At 41.4% G+C, this 11,598-nt stretch overlaps 1 protein-coding gene across 1 annotated transcript in view; it reads right to left on the bottom strand.

Annotated features, from left to right (window-relative positions):
• Positions 1 to 10,482: 10,482 nt before the first annotated feature.
• Positions 10,483 to 11,598, bottom strand: part of LOC144386344 (uncharacterized) — a 4,204-nt gene continuing 3,088 nt past the window's right edge. Inside the window, exons 3-4 of the mRNA XM_078087126.1 lie at positions 11,385 to 11,534; positions 10,483 to 11,081 (exon numbers count right to left, since the gene is read on the bottom strand). Coding sequence (XP_077943252.1) covers positions 10,869 to 11,081; positions 11,385 to 11,534 — 363 coding nt within the window. The 3' untranslated portion in view covers positions 10,483 to 10,868. The remainder of the gene's footprint in view (positions 11,082 to 11,384; positions 11,535 to 11,598) is intronic.

The raw sequence follows: 11,598 nt of genomic DNA, 5'->3' as shown, positions 1-11,598 counted from the left end.
CATGCTCTGATGGTGAATGTGGTAAACATTGTCCCTGCTAAACATCAGAATGTTAGCACTGAACCACTGTGCCGAAGTCGCACATTCAGATTTTTGTTTTTACCACTTTGCTCTTTCAGCCAAAGTATTAAAGATGCCTGACGCGTCATGAGAAGTATTTCATACGTTAGCGTGTGTGGAGAAATAAACTTGTAATGGTACTGACCACGTCATATTCATGTTTTCCTGGGAAAAGGAGGAATTCCAGGAGCATCTCGGCCATTATTATGCCAAGAGACCAAATATCGATGGCCTAATTGAATGTCAGGCCCAGAATGATTTCAGGACACCTGATTGTGGAAGGACAGCGACATGTGAAATAATCAACACGGTCTGTTTTAAAAGCAGGAATATGCACCTGGTGACATGACATATATCACCCCCAATTGAGAATGCCCAGAATGGGTACCAGGATGCCTCAGTAACGCGCACGCTTGGTTTCAACCATTTCACGCTGCTTGTGCTGTGCGGAAAGCGTTTCACCCGAGACTCTGTTCATTGGCGTCATCTTAAGCAAGAAAGCAACAAGCAATTCTAAACCAAAGGCCTAAGAGTCTCACCTATAACCAAGAGCCTGAACAGTTTGAGCTTGGGATGTCTCAAGGGTTAAGCCGAAGTCGATGACCTTCACCCTGAATGGCTTTGTCTGATGATGCACCAGCAAGATGTTGTCCAGTTTCAAATCCGCGTGGATCGGGCCGATGCCCTTCAGGGCGTTTAATGCTGTGGCCACCTGCGAGCGAACAGAATGAGAAGGATTTGGGGGGGTGGGAATAGCGCAGAGCTTCACAAACTGCTTTCTATCTGGAGTCCTCACATCTCTGATGATGGTCCGTATGCCATTTAAAGGCAAAAGCTCCCATTCTCTCTGGCACATGTATCCAAAGAGGCTCATATCCAGCATTTCAAAGACCATGAAGGTCTGGTTGTGCCTGTGGAACCATTCATGATATGTTGGACGACGTTGGACTTATCGGGGTCCAAACATCTGAGCTTTTCCAGTATCGTCACCCGGAGATGAATGACGGTATGAAACAGTCATCGACCTTTTCTGCGATGGGACTTAAAATGACTTGAGTTTTAATCATCAAGCAGCTCACCTCCCGTATATTTGTGTTCTGTGGACATTTTTGTTTGAAGACCTTCACGGCCACCATCTCGTTGGTGTCCCATTTCAAACATTGAAGGACGTCTCCGTAGCACCCCACTCCCAGAACGCCCAGAACCGTATAGTTTCTCGAGATTGAGCTCGTCAGAAGTTTATTTGCCATTTCTGGAAATAATACCCAAGTAGACCTAAAATGACGTTTTTCCGCATCCATACTTGTGTCTAAAAGCCAGACATAATGATTTGAATCATATCTCCCAGTGTTAGTGCAAGAGCCGAACGGCCAGCTTGATTTTACATTGCCCTCCAACCCTTTTGGATTCAAGATAAACATTTTCCCAAGTACACTACCTAAAAGCCTAAGGACATTGACAAGTAGCTGTTCCTGGTCCCAGTGACTTCTAGCTAAGTCTTGACCTCAGAAATAAAAAAATGTCTACCTGTTATGACCTATACGGCATGTTGTGTGTTGTAGTTTGGTTCAGGAGCCTCCGGCATCATATTGTTCCGGGGTGGAACTGTTCCAATTGTATCATTGGAACTACAGCTAATCTAAAAGATGCGGTCAACAGAAATGTATTACACAAAATGTGTGTTGGTCAGATGTGCTTTAAACTCATGACTTTCTATTGTAAGTAAGTAGCTCTATTAGCTCCATTATTACCAGACACAACAAAATGGTAATATGATTAAACCGGTCAAATGTTTGGATATATGCAATGTCACTCAATACATAACTTTTATCACACGTTTGACTAATATTTTCACTGTTTACAGACTGTTTATGCACTGCCCCCCTGTTTCCACTAGATGCCCCTAAAGATCTCTGAATTGATAAGAATGAGGCGTCGTAGAAGGTGGAATTTGAGAGCTCTCCTGACGTTGGATATTCAGTCAAAATCGACGTATTTAGTCGGGTGCTTGAATGTGACTTTATGTTATCCAACAGCTTAAGTTGGCGATTAGTTTGCCAAAATAAACTAATGGCACAGTGGATCTCAAACTGATAACCTCCTCTAAGGCCGTAACCTCAAAATGTTTATAGTTTATCTAACATTGGATTCGGAGTCGTTTAGTCGTTTTATCTTTCTATCTCAGTTTGGAATGTTTGTTCAAAGCGGGAGGAGAAATTGCCCAATATTTGATGGTGTCTTCGCGTCTGGAGGAGCTGTTAGTGATTTGCGTTTGGATTTGAATGAATGAACACACATGTGACTGTTGAAGGTTTTGTGTATGGATTGAATAGGTCATGTATGATGCGTTGTAGACTGTCCGTGAGCACTTGCACATTTAGATGCAACCGGAGAAAGAGCTCATCCACGTGCGCATTGTCAAGCATTTCTGCACGGCTCTGATAATGACCGGTTGTGACGTGTTCTATCACAAGCATAACGTTATTGCTCCGAAGAGTCGGACCAACAGCAGCATCCAGCTAGTCGGCTTCAAGGCATTTCGCTCCTCCAGCGGGCTCACGGAACCAGCACCTCCCCTCCCTCCACCCTGCGTGCGTTGGAAGTTGAGTGGCTTTGGCAGTTCGCTTCGCTCAGAGTCCAAGAAAACAGTGCCGCAAAACACAACGAAAATATTCGTTCCCCCCATTGAGCAGAGATGTTTGCTTCAGTGTTTTAAACTACATAATTAGCACTTCATTCCTGTCGGACCAATTGACAAAGCGTGATGAGGGCGGTGTTTTATTGTATGTTTTCTCCATTAATACACTACAGAGCCTGCACTGCGAGTCTGAAGGTGTAAACAGGAAATGGTCAATTATTCATTATTTTCTCTTTAAGTTTATTTGGAAAAATTTGTGCACTTGATTGACATGACAATGACCAGCTTTCCAAAACATATTTAGTTGGATTCTTTTGTGGGTTTTGTGATATTTTCCAAACCAACACCATTGATGATGTGTTCATTAAGCCAACGAACATGGAAAATCTGTCTGCCGAAAAACGTTTGTCCAAAAGGGAAGAAACATTTATGCATACAAATGCTTATATTTCCTCTGCTCTCCGTTTCTTCTCTGCTTACAATGGTTGGGGCCTTCTGTGTAAATGCAGCACTGCTGCTTAGTAAAAGTCCTTGGACACCAACCAGCTAGCAGACCTTCCTAAAGTAGGCCCAAATCAGACAGTGGATGGAGATTCAGGAGGCCTGATCCGCAGCTAAAGGACAAAAACACTATTTCCCTCCCCTGCAGTGTAGAGCAAGTGGGCGTGATTAACAAGAAAAAGAGGTAACGCCCCCTCTTACAATCCGCTCTCCTTATTGGTTTGAACGTGGAAGTCAAATTCGGGGCTCTCCCTATTGTTGAAACTGCCGTATAATTAGTTGGAATGCTTTAAGCATTCCAAGTATTGTTCTTCTAATCTTTATTAGTTGGAATGCTTTAAGCATTCCAAGTATTGTTCTTCTAATCTTTATTTCAACTTATTATTCTTCTATTTCTTCCGTGCCACCTTTCAACTCCTTCACACTTTCAGCTATTAAAATCCTTCAAATATTAAAATGTTCAGCTTCTTTCAGGCTTCCGGGCTATGACTTTTCAGCTTTCTACCTCTTAAGCTTGAATTTATATAAATCAATAATCGTTAATATTTTAACATGGTTTTCAAATGGAGTTTGCTTTTCAAATCCTCTTCAACTTCTTCAACTTTCAGATTTTTCAGCTCCGCCAATCTTTCAGCTACAGACACCATTTCAACTCTCAAATGTTCACACAAGTCTCAACTATTTTATGAAAAAAACTGCTTCTTGATATCTATTGTACTTTTTTCATAATCACTGATTATGTTTCACTAGTTCTTCGCTCCGTTTCTGACTTTTACATGAGTGTGTATTGCGTCTGCTAGAGTGGAGAGCTCGAGGCTAGAGTGTGGGGCATCGCAGGAATCTGGTTAAAAAAATATGGAACTTTTGTCCTTGCAGCCAAAGTATACACTCTAGAGGCTTCATTTCTTCAGATTAATGAGGGTATGGTTGTGCTGATTGGATTAATGTGTTCATGGAATCCCAGAGTTCTTTAGTTTTGGCGCAAGGTGTGTTTGAGTGACACAACCTCTGCCAAAAGCCCCATAGGCTCCAATACAAATCTGCCGACATATTTCTCACAAAAATCCACAAGGTACACGTTCTGTCAACGGCCATAGGAGCCGTATTTATTACCGGACAGACATAAAAACACATCCACGCGTTCGGTAGAGTCTTGGGTCTCATACAAACGCCGTATTTTTTAGATAGCTGTTATAGTTTTGCGCTGGTTCCCATTTGTTTGAGGTGTGGATTCTGTGTAACTTGCTGCCATGTCTCTGTCTTTTGCAGTAGATCGTTAATGATCACAGGTGCGCCGTTGTCGTGGTTACGAGCACTCACATGCTGCAGGATCTGTCTGTGGCTCACAGCTGCTCGCTCCTATGACCTGATTAGTGGAGTCACATGACGCAGCTATGCTTTCTGTCAACAGACCAATATGATAAAGACACTCGCCCCCCCTCCCCCCTCCACCCTGACCTCTTCTTACTGTTAATCACTCTCAGTCAGTCAGTCTGTCTAATTCTCCTCCCCTCTCCCTCTCTATCTCTTCCTCACCACCCCTCCATTCCTCACCCTCTCACCCTCCCTCCCTCTATCTTCACCCCCCCACCCCACCCAATCCAATAGGTGCGCCGTTGTCGTGGTTACTCGCTCACACGCTGCAGGATCTCTGTCTGTGGCTCAAAGCTGCTCCTATGACCTGATTAGTGGAGTCACATGACGCAGCTATGCTTTCTGTCAACAGACCAATATGATAAAGACACTCGCCCCCCCTCCCCCCTCCACCCTGACCTCTTCTCACTGTTAATCACTCAGTCAGTCAGTATGTCTGTCTATTTCTCCTCTCTCTCTCTCCCTCTATCTCTTCCTCACCACCCCTCCCTTCCTCACCCTCCCTCCCTCTATCTACACCCCCCCACCCCACCCAATCCAATAATTTCAAAATAAAAGCCCCATGGAGGGAATTTTTACTGTAATGTTAGTGATGAGGCCTATTAATTAATAACTTCTTAGTTTGAATAACAAACATTCTGTCTCCCAACCCCCCCTCACCCAATTCCATCATTACAAACTAAAAGCCTCAATGATTATCTGTACCTTAACCATGAAGCGGTTTCGTTGAAATACGCATTGCTCTTTCAAATACTACTATAACCACTACGAATATTACTAGTACCTCAGTAGAACTACAACTGATACTTCTACCACCATACTACTAGTATTTCTACTGCTATTAATACAACTACTACTAATGTTATTAAAAATACTACTATGGCTAATAGTATCAGTATTCCAGCTGTTTCTACTGCTATTGATACTAAACCGACTTCTACTGCTAGTACTGATACCCAAATTACAACTAACATTACTACAAACTATTTTAAACCTCTTTTTATTCATCTCAGCTTTTGTTATTTCTGTACTTTTTAAAATTCATTTAAGCTCCTGCAACTTCTGTTTTGCAATATTTAACATTTATTTCAGCTGTTTTCATTTCTGCTTTTTCAGCAAATCTATTCAAATTCCTTTCAGCTTCTCCCATTTCTGTATTTTCACCTATTTCAAATTAATTTCAGCTTTTCTAATATCTTTTATTTCAGCAAATGTATTCAAATTCCCTTCAACTTTCTGTATTTTCAGCTATTTTTAAATATTCAGCAAATGTATTCAAATTCCCTTCAACTTTCTGTATTTTCAGCTATTTTTAAATATTCAGTGCAGCTTTCAGCTTTTTGCATTCCAACGCATTTTCAGCAGGAAATGCCTTTTCTAGTTAGTTGGAATGCTTCAAGCATTCCAAGTATTGTTCTTCGAATCTTTATTCAACTTATTATTAGTTGGAATGCTTCAAGCATTCCAAGTATTGTTCTTCGAATCTTTATTCAACTTATTATTATTAGTTGGAATGCTTCAAGCATTCCAAGTATTGTTCTTCGAATCTTTATTCAACTTATTATTATTGTTGGAATGCATTAACGATGCATTCCAAGTATTGTTCTTCGAATCTTTATTTCTTCATCTTCAACTTCTTCTATTTCTTCCGCGCCACCTTTCAACTCCTTCACACTTTCAGCTATTAAAACCGTTCAAATATTAAAATGTTCAGCTCCTTTCTGGCTTGAGGGCTATGACTTTTCAGCTTTCTACCTCTTATGCTTGAATTTATATAAATCAATAATCATTAATATTTTAACATGGTTTTCAAATGGAGTTTGCTTTCAAATCCTCCTAAACTTCTTCAACTTTCAGATTTTTCAGCTTCACCAATCTTTCAGCTACAGACACCATTTCAACTCTCAAATGTTCACACAAGTCTCAACTATTTTATGAAAAAAACTGCTTCTTGATATCTATTGTACTTTTTTCATAATCACTGATTATGTTTCACTAGTTTTTCGCTCCGTTTCTGACTTTTACATGAGTGTGTATTGCGTCTGCTAGAGTGGAGAGCTCGAGGCTAGAGTGTGGGGCAGCGCAGAAATCTGGTTAAAAAAGTATGGAACTTCTGTCCTTGCAGCCAAAGTATACACTCTAGAGGCTTAATTTCTTCAGATTAATGAGGGTATGGTTGTGCTGATTGGATTAATGTGTTCATGGAATCCCAGAGTTTTTTAGTTTTGGCGCAAGGAGTGTTTGAGTGACACAACCTCTGCCAAAAGCCCCATAGGCTCCAATACAAATCTGCCGACATATTTCTCACAAAAATCCACAAGGTACACGTTTTGTAAACGGCCATATGAGCCGTATTTATTACCGGACAGACATAAAAAGCACATCCACGCGTTCGGTAGAGTCTTGGGTCTCATACAAACGCCGTATTTTTTAGATAGCTGTTATAGTTTTGCGCTGGTTCTCATTTGTGTGAGGTGTGGATTCTGTGTAACTTGCTGCCATGTCTCTGCATTTTGCAGCCGTTAATGAGCACAGGTGCGCCGTTGTCGTGGTTACGAGCACTCACATGCTGCAGGATCTGTCTGTGACTCACAGCTGCTCGCTCCTATGACCTGATTAGTGGAGTCACATGACGCAGCTATGCTTTCTGTCAACAGACCAATATGATAAAGACACTAGCCCCCCTCCCCCCTCCACCCTGACCTCTACTTACTGTTAATCACTCTCAGTCAGTCAGTCAGTCTAATTCTCCTCCCCTCTCCCTCTCTTCCTCACCACCATTCCCTTCCTCACCCTCTCACCCTCCCTCCCTCTATCTACACCCCCCCACCCCACCCAATCCAATAGGTGCGCCGTTGCCGTGGTTACTCGTAAACACGCTGCAGTATCTCTGTGTGTGACTCACAGCTGCTCCAATGACCTGATTAGTGGAGTCACATGACGCAGCTATGCTTTCTGTCAACAGACCAATATGATAAAGACACTGGCCCCCCCTCCCCCCTCCACCCTGACCTCTTCTCACTGTTAATCACTCAGTCAGTCAGTATGTCTGTCTATTTCTCCTCCTCTCTCTCTCCCTCTATCTCTTCCTCACCACCCCTCCCTTCCTCACCCTCTCACCCTCCCTCCCTCTATCTACACCCCCCCACCCCACCCAATCCAATAATTTCAAAATAAAAGCCCCATGGAGGGAATTTTTACTGTAATGTTAGTGATGAGGCCTATTAATTAAAAACTTCTTAGTTTAAATAACAAACATTCTGTCTCCCAACCCCCCCTCACCCAATTCCATCATTACAAACTAAAAGCCTCAATGATTATCTGTACCTTAACCATGAAGCGGTTTCGTTGAAATACGCATTGCTCTTTCAAATACTACTATAACCACTACGAATATTACTAGTACCTCAGTAGAACTACAACTGATACTTCTACTACCATACTACTAGTATTTCTACTGCTATTAATACAACTACTACTAATGTTATTAAAAATACTACTATGGCTAATAGTATCAGTATTCCAGCTGTTTCTACTGCTATTGATACTAAACCGACTTCTACTGCTAGTACTAATACCCAAATTACAACTAACATTACTACAAACAATTTTAAACCTCGTTTTATTCATCTCAGCTTTTGTTATTTCGATACTTTTTAAAATTCATTTAAGCTCCTGCAACTTCTGTTTTGCAATATTTCACATTTATTTCAGCTGTTTTCATTTCTGCTTTTTCAGCAAATCTATTGAAATTCCTTTCAGCTTCTCCCATTTCTGTATTTTCAGCTATTTCAAATTAATTTCAGCTTTTCTAATATCTTTTATTTCAGCAAATGTATTCAAATTCCCTTCAACTTTCTGTATTTTCAGCTATTTTTAAATATTCAGCAAATGTACTCAAATTCCCTTCAACTTTCTGTATTTTCAGCTATTTTTAAATATTCAGCAAATGTATTCAAATTCCCTTCAACTTTCTGTATTTTCAGCTATTTTTAAATATTCAGTGCAGCTTTCAGCTTTTTGCATTCCAACGCATTTTCAGCAGGAAATGCCTTTTCTAGTTATTATTATTCTTCTATTTCTTCCGTGCCACCTTTCAACTCCTTCACACTTTCAGCTATTAAAATCCTTCAAATATTAAAATGTTCAGCTTCTTTCCGGCTTCCGGGCTATGACTTTTCAGCTTTCTACCTCTTAAGCTTGAATTTATATAAATCAATAATCGTTAATATTTTAACATGGTTTTCAAATGGAGTTTGCTTTTCAAATCCTCTTCAACTTCTTCAACTTTCAGATTTTTCAGCTTCGCCAATCTTTCAGCTACAGACACCATTTCAACTTTCAAATGTTGACACAGGTCTCAACTATTTTATGAAAAAAACTGCTTCTTGATATCTATTCTACTTTTTTCATAATCACTGATTATGTTTCACTAGTTCTTCGCTCCGTTTCTGACTTTTACATGAGTGTGTATTGCGTCTGCTAGAGTGGAGAGCTCGAGGCTAGAGTGTGGGGCAGCGCAGAAATCTGGTTAAAAAAGTATGGAACTTTTGTCCTTGCAGCCAAAGTATACACTCTAGAGGCTTCATTTCTTCAGATTAATGAGGGTATGGTTGTGCTGATTGGATTAATGTGTTCATGGAATCCCAGAGTTCTTTAGTTTTGGCGCAAGGAGTGTTTGAGTGACACAACCTCTGCCAAAAGCCCCATAGGCTCCAATACAAATCTGCCGACATATTTCTCACAGAAATCCACAAGGTACACGTTTTGTAAACGGCCATAGGAGCCGTATTTATTACCGGACAGACATAAAAAGCACATCCACGCGTTCGGTAGAGTCTTGGGTCTCATACAAACGCCGTATTTTTTAGATAGCTGTTATAGTTTTGCGCTGGTTCTCATTTGTTTGAGGTGTGGATTCTGTGTAACTCGCTGTCCTGTGTCTGCCCTTTTGCAGCCGCACAGGTGCGTCGTTGTCGTGGTTACGAGCACTCACACGCTGCAGGATCTGTCTGTGGCTCACAGCTGCTCCTTGTGACCTGATTAGTGGAGTCACATGACGCAGCTATGCTTTCTGTCAACAGACCAATATGATAAAGACACTCGCCCCCCCTCCCCCCTCCACCCTGACCTCTTCTCACTGTTAATCACTCAGTCAGTCAGTATGTCTGTCTATTTCTCCTCCTCTCTCTCTCCCTCTATCTCTTCCTCACCACCCCTCCCTTCCTCACCCTCTCACCCTCCCTCCCTCTATCTACACCCCCCCCACCCCACCCAATCCAATAGGTGCGCCGTTGCCGTGGTTACTCGTAAACACGCTGCAGTATCTCTGTCTGTGACTCACAGCTGCTCCTATGAGCTGATTAGTGGAGTCACATGACGCAGCTATGCTTTCTGTCAACAGACCAATATGATAAAGACACTCGCCCCCCCTCCCCCCCTCCACCCTGACCTCTTCTCACTGTTAATCACTCTCAGTCAGTCTGTCTGTCTATTTCTCCTCCTCTCTCTCTCTCTCCCTCTATCTCTTCCTCACCACCCCTCTCTCTATCTACACCCCCCCACCCCACCCAATCCAAAAATTTAAAAATAAAAGCCCCATGGAGGGAATTCTTACTTTAATGTTTGTGATGAGGCCTATTAATTAAAAACTTCTTAGTTTGAATAACAAACATTTTGTCTCCCAACCCCCCTCACCCAGTACAACTACTACTAATGTTATTACAAATACTACTATGGCTAATAGTATTAGTATTACAGCTGTTTCTACTGCTGCTACTGCTAAACTAGTACTTCTTCTACTGCTCTTACTATAATACAACAATTAAAACTATAACTAATACTACTACTAATATTACTACAAACAATTTAAGACTTCTATCCATTCATCTCAGCTTTTGTTATTTAAGTCCCACCCCCCCTGCCCCCTCCTTCTCAACTCTGCCTCCCCCCCATAAGAGATGCCTTCTCCATTCCTCAACCCCCCCCCCCTTTCTAACCCTTTTCTTTCCCCCAACCCCCCTCAAAAAATGTCCTTCTCCCGTCCCCAGTATTTTGAAGATGTGAGTGTATAAAAATGTATGGAATATGAATGCCTGTTCAAATAAACAAATGCAAAGGTTGAGTTTTACCTTAAATATTATAAATTTAATGGTATAGAACAATAAGAACAATCTATTAAGAACAATTAATAGAAATGTAAACAATTAAATAGAAAGGGGAATACCAATACAATAAAAAAACAGACTAAATAACTAAGACATTATGAACAAAACCTCCTGGAACAGCTAAATATTTATAAACTGATCTTAATGGTACACACTGTGTTTCCATTCAGTGTCATTTGTACTTTTAGTGGAGGGTCAACAAGGTGATCCTCCACCGTCTTCCACAGGTCCTCGGCAATGAGGACCATGCGGCCGTTCTCCAGGAGCATGTTCAGGGTTCCTGGCTCACCCTCCACGTCCATCACTCCGAGCACACCCACCGTGTCCTCTAAGTGGAGCTCCTGTCGAGAGAAACACATACAGGTTTATTCTTCTGGCACCAGCCACCTAAACATCGATTGTACTCCTTTTCAATGAATCCACTGTAGGCATTGCCTATTCATTTTAAATTTGCTCCATTGACCATATTTGTTTTTTATTTCCACCTAAAAACTACAATTACATTGAATACATTTACGACATTGCTCCAACAGACCTTGTGTACTTTGAAGATGTGATCATATAAAAATGTGTCAAAAAAATGACCTGTTGGATAATTTTAAATATGTATAAGATATCCGACAGCAACAACCAAGTAGGCCTACCTCGACCGTTGAAAATGTCGTGGATTGCAATTGAAATCCGTAGTTGGATGTGGAGGCTTTCAGATGGGACACTTTGATGTGTGTCCCAATCTGAAGCTTCACTTTGACTGCGGCTTCCCTCCAGAGACACAATGGCACCCGGGTTTCCCCCTGTGAAGTCACATTAGATTTCAACTCAGTTTCTCTGTCACTCTGTGTGAGTCTCTCTCTGTCT

This window comes from Gasterosteus aculeatus, chromosome 2 (genome assembly GCF_964276395.1).
Source record: "Gasterosteus aculeatus chromosome 2, fGasAcu3.hap1.1, whole genome shotgun sequence".
NCBI lineage: Eukaryota > Metazoa > Chordata > Actinopteri > Perciformes > Gasterosteidae > Gasterosteus > Gasterosteus aculeatus.
Note: the sequence above shows the minus strand (reverse complement) of the source record. Positions and strands in the feature narration are given on the sequence as shown.